Source organism: Chanos chanos, chromosome 12 (genome assembly GCF_902362185.1).
Source record: "Chanos chanos chromosome 12, fChaCha1.1, whole genome shotgun sequence".
NCBI classification, from domain to species: Eukaryota; Metazoa; Chordata; class Actinopteri; order Gonorynchiformes; family Chanidae; genus Chanos; species Chanos chanos.
The window spans coordinates 1,034,405-1,060,322 of NC_044506.1; the positions used below are offsets into that span (position 1 = coordinate 1,034,405).

Sequence of the window (25,918 nt, forward strand, 5' to 3'; positions counted from 1 at the left end):
TTGGCTGAGATTGGCCTGGCCTGTGGAGAGGAGTGGTTCTATTAGGCACTCATGCCTCCACCCCCCCACCCCCACCCCCACCCACCCAACCGGTCCGATGCTTTATGATGCTGTGCTTCCAGAGTAATATAAGTTTGGTTTAAGACAAGTTAAGTTATTTTGTGTGTTTAGTTAAATCTCACAGACTGACATGCACAAACTAAGAACAGTTTCTCCCAGGAGCTGAATGTCGTGTGTGTGCATGTGTGATTATGTGTGTCTGTCGGTGTCCTTTGCAGCAGAGTGTGTGTGTTTGTGTGTGTGTTTTGCATCTGCAGTACAGGGTATTGATCCTTACAGATTGTTTGTGTCTTGGCCGCAGTTCTTCCTTCTGAAGCCTGAAGGCTGCTGCGGTTTTCTGTGGGTATTTTCTCTCTCTCTCTCTCTCTCTCTCTTCATTATTGTTGAAAAAAAACGTTTAATAGTAGTTCTGGGTTCTTGAGAGGAGTAGAATGGTTTGTATGTACTGATGTGTCCTTGGGCTTTTTCTATGTAGCACACTCAGACACACACACACACACGCACACACACACACACACTCAGACACTTGACAGAGCACACATCGTCTCAGGCCTCCATCAGCCCGCTCACACACACACTCACGCACACACACACACTCACGCACACTCACACACGCACACGCACATGCACACTCACACACACACCCACACACACTCTCACTCACTCACACACACACCCGCACACGCACACACACGCACACACACACTCACGCACACGCACACACTCGCACACACACACTCACGCACACGCACACACTCACGCACGCACACTCACACACACACCCGCACACGCACACGCACACTCACACTCACTCACACACACACCCGCACACGCGCGCGCACACACTCACACTTACGCACACTCACACGCACACACACACGCACGCACGCACACACACACACGCACACTCACACACACACACGCAAGCACGCACGCACACACACACACACGTACACGCGCGTGTACTTATTGTATCGTCCTGGGTCTCTGTCTGCGGACACACACATCATAGTCATTGTCATCCTCCTAATGCTGCCCCAGTCAAATATGAAGTCAGACTCTCAGCGTTTCTTTTCTAATCAGCTAAGATTCAGATGGGTGTAGCCACATATTGTCTATCAGCCTGTTTGTGTGACAGACTTTTGCTTTGTGTGTGCATCTGTGTGTGTTTGTTTGCCCGTCTGTGTGTGGTTCTGTGCATCTTTTTGTATGTGTGGCAGTGCACTTGTGTGTGTGTGTGTGTGTGTTTACGTGTGTGTGGGTGTGAGCGAGCCTCTGTTTGTTAGTAGGTGTGGGTGTGTGCGGGTGTGAGTTTTATATGCTTATTTAATAGCATAGATAGGACTTTTTTTTTTTTTACAGAGGTTAACTGAGGTGAATGTTATGCTTACTGTAGCTGTGTAGCAGGGTGTGTCTGTCTCGCTCTCTATCTGTCTCTCGCTCTGTCTGTCTGTCTGTCTGTCTGTCTCTCTCCGTGTGATGGGCGTGTGGAGTGAACTAAGGACGTGAGACAGAATCTCATGCATGTTTTATCAGCCTGGGATCTGTCAGGGCGACACGCGACCATGCGCCCAGTCACTTGTGTGAGAGTCACGCTGTAGCTGGAACGGATCGTTCCGACGGCTCTGTGGAGGACAGTGTCACCTAATTAATACCTGCAAGAAGAAATCGTTAATATGCAGGAGAGAGCCAACAGAAGGGCACCTCACTGTCTCTGCTGTTGCTATAACAACAGCATGGAAATGAAGCCAGTCCTTGTTTTTAATATGGAGAGGGTGAATATGGGAGAAGAATTAGCTCATTCACATCATTATTAAAACGCTTCATCATTTCCCAAAAGCAGTAGAGTCGTCTGACGAATCTGTCTGCCCTTCTTTTCTTTTCTTTCTTTCTTTCTTTCTTTCTTTCTGTCTTTCTGTCTTTCTTTCTTTCTGTCTTTATTTATTTCTTTTTATTCCTCTGTACTCAGAAGTCTGCAGGCCATTAGGGGCGTTGTGCTGTCTGGTCAGAATTGCTTTGCTGATGATTGCATTGTTGCAGTGGATTGTGTGACGTGTGGTGTTACATTGGGATTGTGTGACGTGTGGTGTTACATTGGGATTGTGTGACGTGTGGTGTGACATTGGGATTGTGTGACGTGTGGTGTGACATTGGGATTGTGTGACGTGTGGTGTGACATTGGGATTGTGTGACGTGTGGTGTGACATTGGGATTGTGTGACGTGTGGTGTGACATGGGGATTGTGTGACATGGGGATTGTGTGACGTGTGGTGTTACATGGGGATTGTGTGACGTGTGGTGTTACATTGGGATTGTGTGACGTGTGGTGTGACATTGGGATTGTGTGACGTGTGGTGTGACACTGGGATTGTGTGACGTGTGGTGTGACATTGGGATTGTGTGACATGGGGTTTGTGTGACGTGTGGTGTGACATTGGGATTGTGTGACGCGTGGTGTGACATTGGGATTGTGTGACATGGGGTTTTTGTGACATGGGGTTTGTGTCACGTGTGGTGTGACATTGGGATTGTGTGACGTGTGGTTTGACATGGGGTTTGTGTGACGTGTGGTGTGACATGGGGATTGTGCTGGATTGGGAGGAATGTGATGTTCTGTTGAGCTGAAGCACACAGCAGGATTACTCTCTCTCTAATGACCACAGTTTTGCACTCACCCACACGCTGCTGCTTTTTCTCTCTTCTCTTCTCTCTTTTTTTTTTTTTTTTCCTCGCTGTAACGGCCGTGTGCGTTTACAGCTGAAGATCTCACTGCTCAGGCAAATATTGTTCCTGAGTAATTATTCATGACTGATCAGCAACTCTGTGTTCTTTACAGCACACACCGGCATTGGCCTGTCTTTGTGTACTATACCACACACTGGCATTGGCCTGTCTTCGTGTACTATACCACACACTGGCATTGGCCTGTCTTTGTGTACTGCAGGAGAAATCTGTGTTTAACTCTGGTCCCAGCGAAAAGTGATACTGACAATATTAGGTTCATGTTAGTGTATCTGGCTTCTGTCTGTCTATTGACCTAAATATTCTCTGTCACCCTGAGAGAAACACTGCTTTGTGCACTGCTGCAAGACTGAAATTCATACAGTGAAGTTTTCTGGGAAATTTAGGCTACATAAATTAAACTAAAGAGTTGAGTGGACACAGGCCTTAAGACAGATTTTGTCGAAAGAATATTTTCAGTCTGTCATTTTTTGTCAGAGAGTATTTTTCTCTTTCACCATCTCTCTCTCCTAGCCTGTATTTCATTTATTTTGTTTCTCTCTCTTGCTCTCACTCTTTCTTTCTTTCTCTCCCACTACCTTGTGTGTGTGTGTGTGTCTTTTTCTTTGGCCTTGTTGATAAGCTCTCTGTGCAGTGCTGAGTTGTGTTGGCCTGCTCCGTGGAATGTGTGAACTCATGGACCCTTCAGCAAACTCGTAGACCTCTCTCAGACGCCATTACAATAGAACACTGTTCCTCAGGAGGGCACACATGGGATATAAAGGGGTTTCTGCACTTTGAGTTACTTTCTTGATCATATGTATAAAATATACATGAGAGTGTGGCTCAGATCAGCTCAGCAGTAAAGGATATTCAGAGGATGTTAGACAGCACAGAGAGTCAATGTGTTCCATGTTCATTACTTTAGTGACAATGCAGCTTCCATTAAAAAGGGTACAGGCAGAGGTAATACGTGGACTAAATCTCACTGGACAGCATTGTTAATCTTCCCTCTGTAATTCATGTGCTCACCACCTAAGCGTCCTCTCTGTTCTCCTCTCTCCTCTTTTCTCCTCTCCTCTCTCATGCTCTCCTCCAGGTGAGTGTCGTCTCTGATGAAGTTCCATGAAGCCCTGCACCGGAGCTGATGACTGCAGCCAGTGGGAGACTGCGCTGCACTTTGAGGACCAGCACAGGAGACCTGACCTGACCTGACCTGACCTCCCACCCTGGCTTGCTCACTTAACGCCTGTCTAACACAGTCAGGCTGAACCCTCAATCCTGGTTACCAAGGTTACCATGTCCAGTCGGAGGAAGTCGTCCACTCCCTGCATGATTCGAGTAGGTGACGCGTTGGCAGAGGACGATGTTGCGGCCGGCGACGTGGCCAAAAACGTGTCCTTGCATCCGCAGCACCTGTTGGAGGAGGACTGGGTCTTGATGAGGAAGGATGAAGAGAGCGTTAGCGGCGAGGAGACGGGGAAAGAGAGGGAGGAGGAGGAAGAGACCGATGCCAAAGCTTCACAGAAACAGCAGAGTGGAGGGTATGAGTGCAAGTACTGCCCCTTCTCCACTCAGAACCTCAGTGACTTCAAAGAGCATGTGGACGGCACCCATCCCAATGTCATACTCAACCCCCTCTACCTGTGCACAATCTGCAACTTCAGCACCAAGAAGTTTGACTCCCTCTCCGATCACAACGAGACAGTCCATCCAGGAGAGAACAATTTCAAATTCAAGAGGCTTAAACTCAACAACCAGACAGTCTTAGAGCAGACAATCGAAGGCACAGACGGTTCAACTCAAGAGCCACAGGACACTGAGGACACACAAGGCGGGGAAGGGTTTGATTCTTTCCCATCACATAACTCAGCTACAGGAATTACAGACAACTTGCTAGCAGACATCCCACTGCTCCTTGGCAACTGCACAGAGAACCAGTTAGAGAACCAGTTAGAAAACATCCTGCCAAAGGATCAGATCACAGCTGTCAACGTAAATGGGACTATCATTATCCCCGATCCCACAATGTTACAAGGGCTTTCTCACGTCTCTCCTCTGCTGCAGCGGCCGCCCAATTTCAACTCTGTTCCAAAAATTGCTGTTCCTCTCAATACCACCAAATACAATCCTCTACTGGACAATAATGCTACGCTCATCGCATCCTTCAACAAGTTCCCGTACCCGACTCATGCAGAGCTGTCCTGGCTGACCGCTGTGTCGAAGCACCCTGAGGAGCAGATCAAAGTGTGGTTCACCACCCAGAGGCTGAAACAGGGCATCACCTGGTCACCTGAGGAGGTGGAGGAAGCACGCAAAAAGATGTTCAATGGCTCTATCCCACCCACTCACCAGACGTACACCGTTCTGCCTGTTCCTGTTAGCCAGCCAGACAAAGCCAGCCAGCCTTCAGCTCAGAAGGTTTTCTCCCACGTCACTGGGCAGTCCAGACTTGTCTCAGCAACCAGCAGTAATGGTCTGACTGTGACTTGTACCACTGTTACTGTGACAACAGCCAATCAAGCACAGGCTCTAAAACGGTCTTTAATGAGCTCCTCTACCATCCAGGAGGTGAAGCGTCCCATGGTACCCCAAACAGATGGCCCCAAGGAGAAGCTTCGCATGGCACCACCTCCTGTTCCTTCTCTGGACAGATTACCCATGCCTCCACCTCCAGTGCCTCCAGAGATTAAGCGAACCATGGCACCATCTTTAGTTGCTCCAGAAGTGAAGAGGCCCATTGTAGCACCTATGGGAACCTCCAAAGGAAAATTGCCAATGGCGTTCCCTATTGTAACCCCCAAAGACAAGTTACCCATGGTAGCCCCTCCACTGCTGCCCAAAGATAGGCTCTCTATGACACCCATCGTCTCCTCAGACCTGAAACGGCCTTTAGCCGCCTCTGAAATCAGGAGTCTCATTCCAGCCGCTCCGTCAGCTCCTAAAGACAAGTTGTCCCTGTCACAGTCCCTGCTGGCCCCGGACCTAAAGTTACCAATGGCTCCACCTCTCGTCCCACCTCAGATGAAAAGGCCGAGCATCATTCACACTGCATGGGCTCCATCCAAGGTTCCTTCCTTTCTTCCCACTCTGCCTTTGCAGTGTAAGGCGTCCAAGGAGCCAGCAGAGCAGAAACCTGTCAGCATTGAGTGCAGGCTTTCAGAGAGTCACAATGCCAATGGAGTCCCCCGTGGGGACGTTAAAAATCTGTCTACTGATCAGAGCACACCTTCTCGTAATGGCTCGAATCGCTCAAACAATGACGTTGCTCCAAAGGAGCGTCCGAAAACAGTCCCCACTCAGTTTCCTCTCCTTGAGAGGGTGAAGGGGAAGACAACAGAACAGCTGAAAATTTTAGAAGAGAGCTTTCAAAGGCACAGTTTTCCGACTTACAGTGAGGTTGACCAGCTAGTGGCTGCGACCAGACTTTCAAGAGAGGAAATCGACAGTTGGTTTATCGAACGTCGTGCACTTCGCGACAATCTCGAACAAGCCCTTCTGAACTCCATGGGTTCCAAGAAGATGGACTCTGTCACCGAGAAGCGTCATCAGCACTCACAGCATCAGCATGGCATACTAAACGGAGTTCACAAGCCTGGAGCCCTTCCCATGAACATCCTCTGTCCAATTGTTGCCCCCTCCTCTCCTGTACCTTTGGACATCAAAACTCTGAACCTGCTCAAAGAGGTTTTTGTCCGAACTCGATGGCCTTCGCCTGAAGAATACAACCAACTGGAGATGCAGACAGGTTTGGCTCGCACAGACCTTGTCCGCTGGTTCAAAGACAGCCGTCTGGCCCTCAGGAGCGGTGCTCTGGAGTGGAAGGAGCTGTTCCACAAGCTGAGTGGCAGTGGGCAGAACGGCCACGGAGAGGCTGTGAGCTCTGAGCAAAGTGGCACCACACACAGCTGCCAGGAGAGGAAGGAGGGCAGAATGGAGGATACAGGTAGGCTGAGGGAAAACGCCAAACCGAGCAGCCAAGAGATCAAAGACTGGTTTACCAGCACACTGAACCAGAACATGATGGACGTGGGGCAGAACGGCGAAGGGAGAAAGGATTGTGGGAACTGGTTGAAAGACACTGTGAGGTCACAGGAGCTGGTCTCAGACACTGATTAGGTGACAGAGGATGTCTACAGAGGGTGGGGGGGAGGACCAGGGGTGAGTATAATCCGGAGATTAACGGTGTCCACAGAGAAGGCCCCTTTAGAGATGTTCCTAATGTAAACAGGATGAAACACCAGCATGCAAGCTATGCCCAAAGCGCAGGAGAATATTAGGGTAAAAATATTTGATGAATAAAGCAATGAAGTTCATTGTAGTTTTCCACATCTTAACAATAATTTGGGAAGATCTGACAGTTTCTGAGCTCAGTGTGTTAAGAGTGATATAGAGGACACTAGTGTGCAGATGTGTTTGTTTAGAGAGAAGGCCAGTGTTTGGTTCTGTCTTAAGAAGTTTGTTTTCCAAGTGAATATGGAGGAAAACTACAGAAAAGGACCCACAGCGCAGCGTTAGCAGTGAAGTTCAAACTGTCTTTGATCAGAACAGTTTGTGTGCTGGTTAGACCCAGTTAGCAGTGGGATTGGGTCAGAGTGTAGGCTGATTATCAGCACTGGAGAGTCGTGCATGTGTGGTTCCAACTGAAAACGCTGATGGTTGTTCTGTTTTCTTCGTTGCAGGTGTTAACTGCTGCTGCTGCCATTTGCACAGAGGAGGAAAGGAAGGAGAGGAATGGAAGTTAAATACTAAATATTGTATTTTTGGAACCAATGATTTCACTGCTGCTCTCCATCCCAGCTCTCACACAGCGTTCTGTGAGATGATTCTTTTTTTTCCACGACACGCAGCTTCCAGCTGAAACGTTGTGGGAACGTTGTGGGTGAGTTGGGCTTGCGGGTGGCGAAGTGAGCGCACTGAGAGCGTGGTGGAGGCACCGTGGGGGTGTCCGGGGCCGGGTGCCAAAGCTGGATCTGCTGCATTACTACACTTTTAAAAAAAGGATTTGTGTACATATATTTTTTCTCTGTATTGCTACAGATTTGTAAAATGTGGGGGGAAATTTTGTTACATTTTATAATGGGAGCAAGCCGTCCCTTCTTTTTTTTTTTGGTCTTTTTTTTTTTTTTTTTTTTTTTTTCCTGACTCATCTTTACAGTGGACACGTCTTACGTTTTGTAACCTGATGCCACTACAAGCATTGGCAATACATCAGTCAGCTCCACGGACAGCACTTCCTCCGCAGTTCTCTCTCTCTCTCTTCAGATGGACTTCCTACAAATCAGAATGCATTTACGACTGTATCAAGGTGCTGTTGTACTTTTCGGACATTCACTGTTGTCGTTCTCGAATAGGATCACCCGTTTTCTGACCAAGTAACATCGGAGGATCATTTGAAATAAACAAACACAAGGACACAGTAAGAAATAAACAAACACAAAGACGCAGTAAGAAAACAGAAGACAAGGACAATCACAGAGACAAACAATAAACAATAAACACATCAATAAACAACAAACACATCAAATCCAGTCCGCTACCATGCTGCCTACATCATGTCCTGTGAACATACCGTCTCTGATTCAATCTGTCTCGCAAATGAAACACACACACAAACGTACACACAAACACACATTCACACACATACAAATACACATACACATACGCATATGCATACACACATGCATACACACACAAATACACATACACATACACACACGCATCCTTGCTGCCTTTGTATTCTGGCTTTGTAGTTGTAGTGGTAGTTCAGCTCTGACAGTAGAAAACCTGGTATCTGACACATGTATCACTCAATACATATATCAAAAAAATACTGTACTTATGGCAAGGTACTGCTTACTCTTTTCTAAAAGACAGTGTTGTGTGCTGTAATCCAATAAAACACAGCCTAGGTAAAAACTGGAGCATCCTTCTGCTGTTTGTGAAGTGTTATGGAAATGACAGTGTCCTGTTTGCATTCTGACAGCTAAATAATCCTCCATCTGAATACTGTTCTCACCACGAAGGGACTGCTGCTCCCTCTTTGTCTCTCCGGTCCTGTTCTTACTCCGAGTGGAATGATAATGGTTGCGTTTTGAAGCAGTGAAGTGGTGGAAGGCTGATCTACTGCTGAGCTGACACCAAGCTGCAGAGTGGAGCAGGTAAGGACAGGTCCTTATCCCACAGCCGACGGGCCGGCGGACCAAACGAAAAACGGACTGGGTTCACAGTAAGAGCCCAGTGGGAGCCTAATTGTGTAATCTGGGTTATTTTTTGTTCTTGCGTGTTAATTTGAAGAACACTCCTGAGTAATTTGGCAGTCAGATGCTGTGCTCACTTAGATCCAGTCCTTTTGGATCTCATCTGTGATCCTACATAACATACATAACATTTACATAACTACATAACATTTACATAACTACATAACATTTACATAACATACAGAACATGTACATAACATACAGAACATGTACATAACATACAGAACATGTACATAACATACAGAACTACATAACATTTACATAACATACAAAACATGTACATAACATACATAACATGTACATAACATACATAACATTTACATAACATGTACATAACATACATAACATTGGATTTAATGTGTCAAAAGACCCTTCTTTCGGCCTCTCCTATGTAACATTTTGCTCTGACACACCTCTGTTCACCGTGGTGTATTTACCGCCATGTTATTTCAGGCCCCGAGCCTTGTTTTAAATGGCCACCTGAGATAGATGAAGATTTGGCCGAAGATTGTCCTGTTTGGCTAGAGGCCAGCGAAAGTTATTGTTGCTGGTCTAGCTTTTGATACCATGACGATTTAAGGAGTTAAAGCGTCCCCCCTGAGCGGACCGAAACCCAAGCCTGTGTAACCCATATGGGACAGGCCAAGGAGAAGCAAACGGGGAAGGGTTTGTATGTGGCAGAACTGAATGCAGTCCGACACACAGTTGGTGAGCAGATCCACTTGGCTGGGAAGACACTGGGCCTTTGTCTGTGTGAACAGGAAAACTGGCTCTCTGTCCCAGACTAACGGAACTGGAGCGTACACCTTTACGCTGTGTCCTACTCTTCCTTTATCCACCAGATCACAGTTCCACCTCTGAAGGGCCTTCCATCTGACTCCAGATTCAGTTTTTGCACTTTTATGTTTCTCTTAGAGTTAACTGTCTTTTATATTTCCGTTAGAGTTAATTGTCTTTCATGTTTTGGTTCGAGTCGATCTTGCTTGGAACATCCTGTTTGAGTTCTGAGCAGATGAAGAAGACCCTCCTCGTTAAACACAGGTCTGGAATCAGTTTATAGAACAATGCAGTGCTCTTCATTAATACTGATGAATGCTCATAAGAGATTGAATGTCTGTGTGCATAGGCCTGAGGGGTGTCACGTGACAGAGCGAGAGCTGAATCTAAAACATACGCTGTTCTTTTAGATGCTTAAAGCTTTTTGTTAGTGCCTGGTTTGGCCAGCACACGCTGAATGTTTGGACATTTGTTAGTTGTACTGGGTCCAGCCCTCCCCAAATGCCTCCAGCCAGAAACTGTAGAGTGAGGAGAAAAAAGGAGAATTCCAGCTCCTTTCTCCTCCCCTGCTTGTGAGACACCGTCCACAGCAAAGAGAGGAGACAGGAGGCTGAATGTGGCAAATAGTCTTTAGCCTCCTGCACACGTGTGGCTGAGTGAAAGAAACCCAGGAGCGCTGTGCTGTGTGAAGCAGAGTCGCCTTTCTGTGGATGTTGCTTTCGGGTTGTTTTTTTTTTTTTACTTCATAATGCACTGTCATACTACACTTTGCCGCTCTCCAACTGGTTTCAGTGTTTCACTTTCTGAGATGGGATAAACACCAGGGACAACCTGTGATGGCTTGTTTGTTTGTTTGTTGGTTACATGAAGCACTGGGTAAATCAATGCAACACACGTCACACACGCTTGTACACATGCAGATGGTGAGGCGGGAAAAACTCTGGACAGGTTTACCTGCTCTGGATTAATCCCAACTCTGGATTAATACGATCTACTACTCTGGGAAGAAGAGCAGGTGCCCTGTCCTCTGTGAGCTTGTCCCAGTGCCACAGGAGAGCGCTAACCCTGTGCTAATGCTGTACCCTTCACCACTGATACATTTTATATCTTTACACACATTATTTACATTACTGTACAGCAAGGCTAACATTAGCATCGCTAACAAGCTGACTAAGTTCCTTACATTACTGCACAGCAAAGCAAAATTTACCTTACCCATTAAAATACCACAGAGCTATGCTAATACTTCACATGCAAATATGCCAGTTCTCAACATTTCTGCACACTTTACATCACTGGGGAGGTTTGCCATTTGTGTTGCTGTGCAGCTATGCCAACCGTGTTAGGCATAGCTCATCAGGCATTTAACAGTAAAAATGAGTTACCATGAACATTACCATGTTTCGTAGCTAACAGCCACCAAGCATTGCACCCTGAAGAGTGAACACTGAGATATGTAGGTTAACTCTCTGAAATAGTTACATTCTACTTTGTTTTTTAACTGCATTTGTTGTTTTTGCTTTGGCTCCAGTAGCCATACAAAGAAGCAGATCAAATCTTGCTGTGTGTGAGAGAGACACGGAGAACGGGCGGGGGGCAGACACTCAGATTTGGTGTTTTCGTATAGTCGGGTAGTGCGCAGCGTTAGGAGCGGGGAAGGTTCAGTGGAAGGATGAGCTAAAGTGGGCTGGAGCTCTGGTGTAGAACCTGGCAGCGCGCAGCAGGAAGTGTGCAGTGTAGAATGCCAGAGGGCGTGTAAGGACACTACAGGTCGTCTGAGGACACGCTGGCTCTGGCACAGCAGAGAGAGAGAGAGAGAGAGAGAGAAGCTGGTGTGACAGCAGTGATACGGAGGCATTGCTGTGTGTGTGTGTGTGTGTGTGTGTGTGTGTGTGTGTGTTCGGCTACGTGTGAGAACGAGTCATCAAATCCAAAAAGAGTAATATCAAACACCTCCCCCACACTCTGGATGACTCCTGTAGGGGTTTAATAAAAATGACTCCTGTAGGGGTTTAATAAAAATGTGGCATTAAGAGAGGGTAGAGACGCATGATTAACATGTCTGTGCTCAGAGAACGCTTTCATGTCAGCTGTGACCCAGATAAACCTGCTCTCTGCATGGGACAGCTCGCTCTCATTCTTTCTGCGTGTGTGTGTGAGAGAGAGAGAGACAGTTTGTAAGGACACATTTGGCGAGGTGCCTCACTGGCACTACAGTTCGAACGCTGTACTGATTCATATCACTCATTATCTGTAGAATGTGACATTAGACAGCAGAATTGATGTGTGTGTGTGTGTGTGTGTGTGTGTGTGTGTGTGTGTGTGTGCGTGTCCTCATATGACATTAGACAGCAGTACTGATGTGTGTGTGTGTGTGTGTGTGTGTCCTCAGGGACACCCTGACTAAGTTGTTGCATTGAGTGAACATCTGAAAAACAGGTCAGGAGCTGTTTCAGTGACATTACGTTAATGCCCCGCCCTCTGTGTAACAGACAAGTGAATTTACCATCATACACACTTTTAACAATTCACGAGTCCACAAAAGACCCCCCCCCCCCCCGAACGCCAGATCCGCTGTGCCTGTGAATGGGGTCATGAGTGTTCATGAATCATGTTCTGTCTGACCTATGATTGAGGTTTGGAATTTGGGACTGAACTCCTTTTCAGTTCTTCACTCTGAATATGAATGGAATTTTCCACACTCTACAGGAAGTAGAATTGGAATTTGAATTTGAATTACAGGAAGTCAGTTCCTTGGGTGAAATTCAAACAAATTCCCTCCAGTTAACTGGAGAGATCACCCATAGATAGATAGATAGATAGATAGATACTTTATTCATCTCAAGGGAAAGTTAAGTATCCAGTAGTTTATTTTACACAGTCAGAACACAAGTACACAGAGAAAAACAAAGGCAGAACAGTTCTTACTGCCAGTGATCACAGTGCAAGTCATAATCACTGCAAGCAGTATAAAAGACAAAATGCAAAATAAAATCCTTACCCAGTTATACATCACTGCCCCCTGGAATGAGTGGCTGCACACCCTCATGTGTGTTTTCATCTCAGAGCCTGTCACTGCCAATCATATTTTCTCCCCAAAAACCCTTACATTAAACTTCATCTTCTATTGAGGATCATTCATTTCATTCTTATACTATGTATACTGATATAATATACTTAGTAATATGTATTTAATTGATGTGCGTGTTCTAAGACTTAAGTTTGTGAGTTTGTGCAGAGATTGTGTAGATGTTTATGCCTGTATGCTTCTACTGGATTTGCCTCACACATACATATGCTCTTATTCTGGTGGTGGTTATACACAATACTGTGAATTTTAGGGTTCAGATTCAGGGAAATGTATTGTTTTCAGACATGTTAGGCACACTGTGTGTTTTCAGACATGCAAATGGAGTACAATACAACATTATAAGTGAGAATGTTTGTTTATTCCTGATGTCAGAGGTCGTTTCACTCCGAATGTCTGAAACATCTAAATTCGTCATACATTCTTAAAAACTACACCTCTCCACACACTGCATTTCAGTCCACTGCACCTCGCCACACACTGCATTTCAGTCCACTGCACCTCTCCACACACTGCATTTCAGTCCACTGCACCCCACACTGCCACCCTCAGACCCGTTTCTGTCTCAGGTTGAGGATCTCCATGGTCATTCTGGGAGATGAAGTTTCCGTCTGAATAGAGGCTTCTCCAGTGAAGAACAATGTCGCTGTGGCTGACACATGCTAAACCTGCCTGCAGACCGGGGACAGACAACATGGCGTGTGAATGAGCTGTTTGTGCACCCCCCACCCCCCCAAGTTATTGCATAATAGGTCCTGAGTGGTGTTGTCCCCGGGCCGGACTGTTCTGGGTCCGGTCAATGTGAGGCCACAGAGGTCAGTTGGATGACACCATCTATCCCTCTGTGCTAAAAAAGACCCAAAACAGGATAAAGCTTCCAGTCACCCAATCTTATGGAGCTAGAGTGGCCTGGGTGGAGATGCAGGAGATTCCTTATGGTCATGATGCAGTACAGGGGTGTGTGTGGGTGGAGTATATGGTGTATTATAGAGGTGTATGTGGGTGGAGTATATGGTGTATTACAGAGGTGTGTGTGGGTGGAGTATATGGTGTATTATAGAGGTGTGTGTGGGTGGAGTAAATGGTGTATTATAGAGGTGTGTGTGGGTGGAGTATATGGTGTATTATAGGGGTATGTGTGGGTGGAGTATATGGTGTATTATAGAGGTGTGTGTGGGTGGAGTAAATGGTGTATTATAGAGGTGTGTATGGGTGGAGTATATGGTGTATTATAGAGGAGTGTGTGGGTGGAGTATATGGTGTATTATAGAGGTGTGTGTGGGTGGAGTAAATGGTGTATTATAGAGGTGTGTGTGGGTGGAGTATATGGTGTATTATAGGGGTATGTGTGGGTGGAGTATATGGTGTATTATAGAGGTGTGTGTATGGGTGGAGTATATGGTGTAGTATAGGGGGTGTGTATGAGTTTAGTGTATGGTGTATTATAGGGGGGTGTGTATGGGTGGAGTATATGGTGTATTATAGAGGTGTATGTGGGTGGAGTATATGGTGTATTATAGAGGAGTGTGTGGGTGGAGTATATGGTGTATTATAGAGGTGTGTGTGGGTGGAGTATATGGTGTATTATAGAGGTGTGTGTGGGTGGAGAATATGGTGTATTACGGAGGTGTGTGTGGGTGGAGTATATGGTGTATTACGGAGGTGTGTGTGGGTGGAGTATATGGTGTATTATAGAGGTGTGTGTGGGTGGAGTATATGGTGTATTATAGAGGTGTGTGTGGGTGGAGTATATGGTGTATTATAGAGGTGTGTGTGGGTGGAGTATATGGTGTATTATAGGGGTATGTGTGGGTGGAGTATATGGTGTATTATAGAGGAGTGTGTGGGTGGAGTATATGGTGTATTATAGAGGTGTGTGTGGGTGGAGTATATGGTGTATTATAGAGGAGTGTGTGGGTGGAGTATATGGTGTATTATAGAGGTGTGTGTGGGTGGAGTATATGGTGTATTATAGGGGTATGTGTGGGTGGAGTGTATGGTGTATTATAGAGGAGTGTGTGGGTGGAGTATATGGTGTATTATAGGGGTATGTGTGGGTGGAGTATATGGTGTATTATAGAGGTGTGTGTGGGTGGAGTATATGGTGTATTATAGAGGTGTGTGTGGGTGGAGTATATGGTGTATTACGGAGGTGTGTGTGGGTGGAGTATATGGTGTATTATAGAGGTGTGTGTGGGTGGAGTATATGGTGTATTATAGAGGTGTGTGTGGGTGGAGTATATGGTGTAGTATAGAGGTGTGTGAGGGTGGAGTATATGGTGTATTACGGAGGTGTGTGTGGGTGGAGTATATGGTGTATTATAGAGGTGTGTGTGGGTGGAGTATATGGTGTATTATAGAGGTGTGTGTGGGTGGAGTATATGGTGTAGTATAGAGGTGTGTGAGGGTGGAGTATATGGTGTATTACGGAGGTGTGTGTGGGTGGAGTATATGGTGTATTACAGGGGTGTATGTGGGTGGAGTATATGGTGTATTATAGAGGTGTGTGTGGGTGGAGTATATGGTGTATTATAGAGGTGTGTGTATGGGTGGAGTATATGGTGTAGTATAGGGGGTGTGTATGAGTTTAGTGTATGGTGTATTATAGGGGTGTGTGTATGGGTGGAGTATATGGTGTATTATAGAGGTGTGTGTGGGTGGAGTATATGGTGTATTATAGAGGAGTGTGTGGGTGGAGTATATGGTGTATTATAGGGGTATGTGTGGGTGGAGTATATGGTGTATTATAGAGGTGTGTGTGGGTGGAGTATATGGTGTATTATAGAGGTGTGTGTGGGTGGAGTATATGGTGTATTATAGAGGTGTGTGTGGGTGGAGTATATGGTGTATTATAGAGGTGTGTGTGGGTGGAGTATATGGTGTATTATAGAGGTGTGTGTGGGTGGAGTATATGGTGTATTATAGAGGTGTGTGTGGGTGGAGTATATGGTGTAGTATAGAGGTGTGTGAGGGTGGAGTATATGGTGTATTACGGAGGTGTGTGTGGGTGGAGTATATGGTGTATTATAGAGGTGTGTGTGGGTGGAGTATATGGTGTATTATAGAGGTGTGTGTGGGTGGAGTATATGGTGTAGTATAGAGGTGTGTGAGGGTGGAGTATATGGTGTATTACGGAGGTGTGTGTGGGTGGAGTATATGGTGTATTATAGAGGTGTGTGTGGGTGGAGTATATGGTGTATTACAGGGGTGTATGTGGGTGGAGTATATGGTGTATTATAGAGGTGTGTGTGGGTGGAGTATATGGTGTATTATAGAGGTGTGTGTATGGGTGGAGTATATGGTGTAGTATAGGGGGTGTGTATGAGTTTAGTGTATGGTGTATTATAGGGGGGTGTGTATGGGTGGAGTATATGGTGTATTATAGAGGTGTGTGTGGGTGGAGTATATGGTGTATTATAGAGGTGTGTGTATGGGTGGAGTATATGGTGTAGTATAGGGGGTGTGTATGAGTTTAGTGTATGGTGTATTATAGGGGGGTGTGTATGGGTGGAGTATATGGTGTATTATAGAGGTGTGTGTGGGTGGAGTATATGGTGTATTATAGAGGTGTGTGTATGGGTGGAGTATATGGTGTAGTATAGGGGGTGTGTATGAGTTTAGTGTATGGTGTATTATAGGGGGGTGTGTATGGGTGGAGTATATGGTGTATTATAGAGGTGTGTGTGGGTGGAGTATATGGTGTATTATAGAGGTGTGTGTATGGGTGGAGTATATGGTGTAGTATAGGGGGTGTGTATGAGTTTAGTGTATGGTGTATTATAGGGGGGTGTGTATGGGTGGAGTATATGGTGTATTATAGAGGTGTGTGTGGGTGGAGTATATGGTGTATTATAGAGGTGTGTGTGGGTGGAGTATATGGTGTAGTATAGGGGGTGTGTATGAGTTTAGTGTATGGTGTATTATAGGGGGGTGTGTATGGGTGGAGTATATGGTGTATTATAGAGGTGTGTGTGGGTGGAGTATATGGTGTATTATAGAGGTGTGTGTATGGGTGGAGTATATGGTGTAGTATAGGGGGTGTGTATGAGTTTAGTGTATGGTGTATTATAGGGGGGTGTGTATGGGTGGAGTATATGATGTAGTATAGAGGTGTGTGTGGGTGGAGTATATGGTGTGTTATAGAGGTGTGTGTGGGTGGAGTATATGGTGTATTATAGAGGTGTGTGTGGGCGGAGTATATGGTGTATTATAGAGGTGTGTGTATGGGTGGAGTATATGGTGTAGTATAGGGGGTGTGTATGAGTTTAGTGTATGGTGTATTATAGGGGGGTGTGTATGGGTGGAGTATATGATATAGTATAGGGGTGTGTGTATGGATTGTCACGTTTTTAAATCAGTCTTGAGGCCTAGGGGCAGTCACAGGATGGAGTGTAGATGGTCTGTTAATGGAGTGCAGTTTATTTGAGTGGATCTGAGGCTGCAGTATGCTTAGCGCCCCCTGCTGGTGTGCCAGGCGATCGAAAAATGGGAAAGTCCCCCCGAAAAACACCCAGAAACTTTGAAAACGATTTGTTTTGGACTGATGGTTATTTAGCTTTAAAAACACTAAAAGGTTTTCAAATGTGCTCAGGTTTGGACTGACCCCCCCCCTTTTGTTCCGTTGGCCTCGTTAATGACTGGGAGGGACAGAGCTGTTCTGGTGTCATGGAGTTTGCGTTTACAGATTAAATTCCTAAACTGATATTAGCATGTGCATGTTGTTGTTTTCTTTAGTTTCAGTGCCGAGCCGTGGTTGATGACAGCCCACTGAGACGCCGGATTGTCTTGGAAGGCCAGTTAAACCGTCCTCTGTGCCGTCTCTCTGCGGTGGTGAACACAGGTTTTCATCACAGACACCGCCGCTCTAGACTGGTCCACGGTCAGTGCTCAGGACCTTAACACTTTTTCTCTCTGTCTCTGAGATTCGTTTTGTTTTTCTTTGTTTTCTTCAGTGAACCATGTTAGACAGAGCAGTGCTGCAGCAACCTAAGGGCAGAGACACATTTTTATGTTTGTTTGTTTTGGGATGGTTAATGTCAAAAAATTCAATTGTAGATCTAAGTTGCAAAATTGACAGCTTTGTTGCTGTTTATGTCTTTTGAAACTGTGATATAATAATGTCCACAGCCTAAAGAATACAGTTAAATGCATAAATAAACACATTTCTAACAGCTAAACTCATGTACATACTGTATACGTTGGTCACTAAGATTTTCTATGGTTTCTGTGAGATGGTGGCTTGTGCGTTTTACAATAATAATAATAATAATAATCATAATCATAATCATAATAATATGTTTATTTAGAGCCGAACATCACTATTTGTAGTCTCAAAGAGCTTTACATGTCCACAACAAAGTCAAATCAAAATTATATTATCCATAAGTTAGAGAAGGGAGAGCGGTAGGAAAAGGCTCAGTTGCCAACGGACTTCTTTTTAACTCTTGGAATGACTAATAGTCCAGAATCTTGAGAGCGCAGGGTGCGAGGTGGGTTATAGGGTGTAATTAAGTTAGATAGGTAGGCCAGCGAAAGCCCATGTAAAATTTTATATGTTACTAAGAGGACCTTAAAATCTGCCCTTGGATGAATTGGGAGCCAATGAAGGAAAGCCAGGACAGGGCTAATGTGATCAAACTTCCTTGTTCTGGTTAGGATTCTGGCAGTAGCATTCTGGACCAGCTGAAGACTTTTGATAATAGAGGCAGGCAGGCCAGAGTACAGAACATTGCAGTAATCCAGGCGAGACGTGACAAATGTGTGAACAATGGTTTCTGCATCAGCCATACTTAGAAAGGGCCTTATTTTAGCGATATTACGGAGGTGATAAAAAGCAGTTTTGGTTGTTTTTTTTATATGAGTGACCAGCGAGAGACTAGAGTCAAAAATCACACCAAGGCTTTTAGCTGTAGAGTTATGAGAGATGATGTAGTTGTCAAAATGTAGGGTAATAAATAAAAAGATGCTTATGTGTAGAGAGACTAATGACCAGCATTTCAGTCTTGCCTGCATTAAGCATCAGGAAATTTGAAGACATCCAACCCTTAATAGCACAAAGACACACCTCAAAGTTAGCCAATTCAGAGCGGTCATTGTGCTTGATAGGTAAGAAAATCTGAGTATCGTCAGCAGAAACAATGGAAGTTAATGTTGTAACTACGAATAATGTCACCCAAAGGGAGCATGTAAATAGAGAATAGAAGAGGGCTAAGGACTGATCCCTGAGGAACACCATAGTTAAGCTCACGGTATTCAGAGGTCACATTATTATAGTGGACACACTTGGGTGGTTTAGTTTGATCAGAGATAGTGTTTGGTCTGAAACCTTTGAGACAGACTTGTTACAGTTTGATACAGTTGATACAGTTAGTGTGATATAATGTGGTAATTAGTACAATATAATGTGATATAGTTAATGTGATATAATGTGATATAGTTAGTGTGATATAATGTGATATGGTTAATGTGATATAATGTGATATAGTTAGTGTGATATAATGCGATATGGTTAGTGTGATATAATGTGATATGGTTAATGTGATATAATGTGATATGGTTAGTGTGATATAATGTGATATGGTTAATGTGATATAATGTGATATAGTTAATGTGATATGGTTAATGTGATATAATGTGATATGGTTAGTGTGATATAATGTGATATGGTTAGTGTGATATAATGTGATATGGTTAATGTGATATAGTTAGTGTGATATAATGTGATATGGTTAGTGTGATATAATGTGATACGGTTAATGTGATATAATGTGATATAGTTAATGTGATATGATTAATGTGATATAATGTGATATGGTTAGTGTGATATAATGTGATATGGTTAATGTGATATAATGTGATATGGTTAATGTGATATAGTTAGTGTGATATAATGTGATATGGTTAGTGTGATATAATGTGATACGGTTAATGTGATATAATGTGATATGGTTAGTGTGATGTAATGTGATACGGTTAGTGTGATATAATGTGATATGGTTAGTGTGATATAATGTGATACAGTTAGTGTGATATAATGTGATACGGTTAGTGTGGTATAATGTGATACAGTTAATGTGATATAATGTGATACAGTTAGTGTGATATAATGTGATATAGTTAGTGTGATATAATGTGATACGGTTAGTGTGATATAATGTGATACGGTTAGTGTGATATAATGTGATACGGTTAGTGTAATATAATGTGATATGGTTAGTGTGATACAATGTGATACGGTTAGTGTGATATAATGTGATATAGTTAGTGTGATATAATGTGATATGGTTAGTGTGATATAATGTGATATGGTTAGTGTGATATAATGTGATATGGTTAGTGTGATATAATGTGATACGGTTAGTGTGATATAATGTGATACGGTTAGTGTGGTATAATGTGATACGGTTAGTGTGATATAATGTGATATGGTTAGTGTGATATAATGTGATACAGTTAGTGTGATATAATGTGATATAGTTAGTGTGATATAATGTGATATGGTTAGTGTGATATAATGTGATAAAGTTAATGTGATATAATGTGATACGGTTAGTGTGATATAATGTGATACGGTTAGTGTGATATAATGTGATATAGTTAATGTGATATAATGTGATATGGTTAGTGTGATATAATGTGATATGGTTAGTGTGATATAATGTGATACGGTTAGTGTGGTATAATGTGACACAGTTAATGTGATATAATGTGATACAGTTAGTGTGATATAATGTGATATAGTTAGTGTGATATAATGTGATACGGTTAGTGTGATATAATGTGATACGGTTAGTGTGATATAATGTGATACGGTTAGTGTAATATAATGTGATATGGTTAGTGTGATACAATGTGATACGGTTAGTGTGATATAATGTGATACGGTTAGTGTAATATAATGTGATATGGTTAGTGTGATACAATGTGATACGGTTAGTGTGATATAATGTGATATAGTTAGTGTGATATAATGTGATATGGTTAGTGTGATATAATGTGATATAGTTAGTGTGATATAATGTGATATGGTTAGTGTGATATAATGTGATACGGTTAGTGTGATATAATGTGATATGGTTAGTGTGATATAATGTGATATGGTTAGTGTGATATAATGTGATATGGTTAGTGTGATATAATGTGATATAGTTAATGTGATATAATGTGATACGGTTAGTGTGATATAATGTGATACGGTTAGTGTGATATAATGTGATATGGTTAGTGTGATATAATGTGATATGGTTAGTGTGATATAATGTGATATAGTTAATGTGATATAATGTGATACGGTTAGTGTGATATAATGTGATACGGTTAGTGTGATAGAGAACACTGTCATGCAGAAGTAGCTTCTGACTGTAGCATTAGCTTTCAGAGGAGCAGTGTGAGATGTAGGTCAGGCCTGACTGCAGCACACTCAGTGAAGAGAGAGGAAAACAGAAGAGGGGAGAACAGGGGGAGGGAGGGAGGGAGGGAGGGAGGGAGAGAAAGAGGGAGACGTCCTCGACGTGACCTGGTGAACAACAGACAGACGAGCCTGTTCTCTCACAGCTGTGCTACGTTCTCTGAGACAGCAAGACAGGTCAATAGAAAGATGGGCAGAAAGACAGCCAGACATGCAGATAAACAGGCAGAGAGAGAGATAGAGAGACAGGCAGAGAGGCCATGAGACAGATACAGAGGCCATGAGACAGATAGATAGGCAGAGATACAGTGAGACAGGCAGGAAGACAGAGATACAGGCAAAGAGACAAACAGAGAGACAGGCAGAGATGTGCGACAGGCAGAGAGACGAACAGAGAGACATGTAAAGAGATGGAGATCTCCATCAAAAACGTAATTCACTGTAACACGTTGATGGTGTATGGGGAATCAGATGAGAGGACTGAAATAACAGCTGTGCTCAGTGGAAAAGGCAAAACGTGAGGCTTTAATACCTCAGCACCCTGGAGGCCTGCACACATATTCCACTACACTGTGTTCAGCTCTCAGCCATGCTGCGTTGGACTTACTACAAACAGGCGATAAACGCGCTACTTTATCAGTGAAATCCTGCACTGCCCAGATCAACGCAGCACACATCACACATCGTCTTCTGCCCCATACTGTGTGTGTGTTTGTGCACGCGCGCGCATGTGCGTGTGCACAGGCAGCTTCCTGTGAGTCATTTCCTGGGTTTAGACTGAAGGGCTCTGGCGTGGACAGCGTCCATTATTCAGCCATTGCTGCCATCTAGTGGTGAGAAGACACACTGACAGACATTCATATACATGTCACTAAGGCAACTTCACAAGCAGATCCAGTTTGTGAGTTTAGTCTTGTATGAGACTCAGTGAAGAATATCCAGGATAATTGTTTAATTCACAGTGTGATGAAAATCAGCAGTTTGTTTATTTAGAGAATCTGTCGGTTAAGGGCTTAGGTCTCAGACCTCAGAAATCTCAGGCTAATCTGATAAAGATCAAACTAAGACTGGACCACGTGGCAGGGACACACATTTCATTCACTCATTCTCTGAGGCAGACAATGGGCGACTTAAAGGCTCGTAAAGAAACAATGAATCATTTACAGCCTTTTTATTTTGTCTGCTTTGAAACTGTGGTACAGGCAGTGAATTCTGATCACATGACTATTCCAACAAATCATCCAGCAACCCTGATGTCACTCTCACTCAGGCTCCATCAAATCATCAGCTCGTCTGTTAAGTACTACATTGCCACATGGGGGCGCTGTAGTGCAGTGCAGTGCAGGCCAGACTATAATGGGTCTAAAAACTTGGTCTGTTCCTGTACAAAGTCTTAAATTTAGTGATCTCAGCATGTCCAGATGATTAAATTAGCTTTACGTCCAATCACATTAGACAAATCATCATCATAGATTGACTGTATGCGTAGAGTGTTCGTGGCTATGCTCATCTACACACACACACACACACACACACACACACACACTCTGTTTACTGTCATCAGCTGCCTTAAAGAGCCAGCTGACCATGAAAAGCGCTTTGTCTGTGATGTGATGTGTTATTTTTGGGGATGCCTTTATCTATCAGTATATCTGTCCATTTGTATGCCTATATTTAGCAGTTTTACTGACCTCAAACTCTGCTATTGCAGAATGATTATAGTTATCAGAGATAATATAGTTTGTTTGTAGAGTTAGTGTAGTGTGATTGTAGAGATAGTGTAGTGTGTTTGTAGAGTTAGTGTAGTGTGTGATTTCTCTCCTCCACAGAGTGTGTCATTGTGCTGTATCACATCCTCCTCCTCAGCACCTGCAGTAGGTCCCAGCTGCAGCAGTGCAGTCTCTGTGCAGTCTGACTGAGGGAGGTTTTTGTACGGCTCTATATCACTGTGTGAACACCCAGTTAACACTGATCTTAGGGTACCTCTGACAGTAATAATCTCCTGCACCTTCAGTCTGGATGTTACTGATGGTCAGAGTGAAGTCAGTCTCAGATCCACTGCCACTGAAACGATCTGGAATTCCTGACTGTAAACGATCTCCCACCCAAATCAGGAGTTTAGGAGTTTCTCCAGGATTCAGTTGAAACCAGTATGTGTCATATACTTTTTCCATTTTCACCTGGTACAATGTTGGTTTTACAGCTGATAGGTGACAGTGATTCAGACTCCTGTAGTGAAATCTGCTCTTCCAGGACAGTCACTGTCCTCTGGACTCTAAAATAAGAAAAAGTTAAAAAAAAAAAATAAAAAATTCACAATGAGCCATTCAAGCCAAAGTGTGTTTACTGATGATAATTCCCTGTCAAAACAGTTTTACTTAAATGATGTAAAAATGTGACTAAAATATGTTGATTTGTCTCTCACCTTTAAAACAGCAGCAGGTCAGTGTCCAGATGAAGATGGTGATGAAAGTCATGGTGTCTGTGTGTTAAGTTAGTGGGGCAGGCAGCTCTCAGTCATCAAGTGTTAAACTCACAGGGCTATAAACACTCCCAGAGCACTGAAGCATGTGCTGCCAATGCAAAGTCTCCTCTCTCTATGGAAATGATCTGCGTGCACAGTGTTCATGTGTGTGAGAAAACAGCTTCAGTCTGGCAGAGCCTCAGTCTGTTCTGGATGTACTGAAATGTACTGAATCCCTGTCCAGTACAAAGTGAAGTATCAGTCCTACCAGGACCTCAGAGTTTTTCTGTGATTATCGTGATTTTCTGGCGGCTCAGAAACTGTGCCTCCGGTTATGCCTTAGGCTGTGGTTCAGGTTATAATTTAGGCTGCGGTTCAGGTTATAATTTAGGCTGTGGTTCAGGTTATAATTTAGGCTGTGGTTCAGGTTATAATTTAGGCTGTGGTTCAGATTATGACGTAGGCTGTGGTTCAGGTTATAATTTAGGCTGTGGTTCAGGTTATAATTTAGGCTGTGGTTCAGGTTATAATTTAGGCTGTGGTTCAGGTTATGCCTTAGGCTGTGGTTCAGGTTATAATTTAGGCTGTGGTTCAGGTTATAATTTAGGCTGTGGTTCAGATTATAATTTAGGCTGTGGTTCAGGTTATAATTTAGGCTGTGGTTCAGGTTATGACTTAGGCTGTGGTTCAGGTTATAATTTAGGCTGTGGTTCAGGTTATAATTTAGGCTGTGGTTCAGGTTATAATTTAGGCTGTGGTTCAGGTTATGACTTAGGCTGTGGTTCAGGTTATAATTTAGGCTGTGGTTCAGGTTATAATTTAGGCTGTGGTTCAGATTATAATTTAGGCTGTGGTTCAGATTATAATTTAGGCTGTGGTTCAGGTTATAATTCAGGCTGTGGTTCAGGTTATAATTTAGGCTGTGGTTCAGGTTATGCCTTAGGCTGTGGTTCAGGTTATAATTTAGGCTGTGGTTCAGGTTATAATTTAGGCTGTGGTTATGGTTATAATTTAGGCTGTGGTTCAGGTTATAATTTAGGCTGTGGTTCAGATTATAATTTAGGCTGTGGTTCAGGTTATAATTCAGGCTGTGGTTCAGGTTATAATTTAGGCTGTGGTTCAGGTTATGACTTAGGCTGTGGTTCAGGTTATAATTTAGGCTGTGGTTCAGGTTATGACTTAGGCTGTGGTTCAGGTTATAATTTAGGCTGTGGTTCAGATTATAATTTAGGCTGTGGTTCAGGTTATAATTCAGGCTGTGGTTCAGGTTATGCCTTAGGCTGTGGTTCAGGTTATGCCTTAGGCTGTGGTTCAGGTTATAATTTAGGCTGTGGTTCAGGTTATAATTTAGGCTGTGGTTCAGATTATAATTTAGGCTGTGGTTCAGATTATAATTTAGGCTGTGGTTCAGGTTATGCCTTAGGCTGTGGTTCAGGTTATAATTCAGGCTGTGGTTCAGGTTATAATTTAGGCTGTGGTTCAGGTTATAATTTAGGCTGTGGTTCAGGTTATGCCTTAGGCTGTGGTTCAGGTTATAATTTAGGCTGTGGTTCAGGTTATAATTTAGGCTGTGGTTCAGGTTGTTTAACTGGTGTAACTGGTGTAACACCGTGCTGATTGGGAGGCTGACGGCCATGCAGAGATGGGCACAAATCTTCTTACAAATTTCACATACTGGTTCATCAAATGTATCAAAATAAAATACAAATACCGGTGTCAGAAAATGTATTTAAATACAAGTAATTTGTGATTTGAAAACACAAATACATACAAAATTATCTGCAACACTATTTTAGACATTTAGCAGATGCCTTTTTCAGGAGCGATTTACAGAAAGTGCAGCAGTGGAGTATGCTAATTTCCTAGATCTCTACCTTTACACAGTCATTTGAAGACATGCAACAAAGGAGCTTCAAAGGAGCTTTTATTTGGGTGACCAGGGTAAAAAAAGAAAAAAAGAGGGGAAAAAAAACTGGAGACAAAATGGAACCTGCAGAAGTGAATCCAGAAACAGAGTGGAACACCTTTAGCATCACAACACATACTGCCGAGGAAAAAAAAAAAAACAATCTGTCAGACAACTATTTTTCCATCAATATGTACATTAAAAAACCAGGGAGAGGTGGAGGGGAGTCTGTGCT

At 43.6% G+C, this 25,918-nt stretch overlaps 1 protein-coding gene across 1 annotated transcript; it reads left to right on the top strand.

Annotated features, from left to right (window-relative positions):
- Positions 1 to 4,080: 4,080 nt before the first annotated feature.
- On the top strand, positions 4,081 to 6,900 carry zhx2b (zinc fingers and homeoboxes 2b). Its single transcript, XM_030789246.1, has one exon. The coding sequence runs from the start codon at positions 4,081 to 4,083 to the stop codon at positions 6,898 to 6,900; it is 2,820 nt and encodes a 939-aa protein (XP_030645106.1).
- Positions 6,901 to 25,918: the final 19,018 nt, after the last annotated feature.

Bases quoted from the DNA above. Each gene is read 5' to 3' on its own strand.
- zhx2b (XM_030789246.1), top strand. From the start codon at position 4,081: ATGTCCAGTCGGAGGAAGTCGTCCACTCCCTGCATGATTCGAGTAGGT.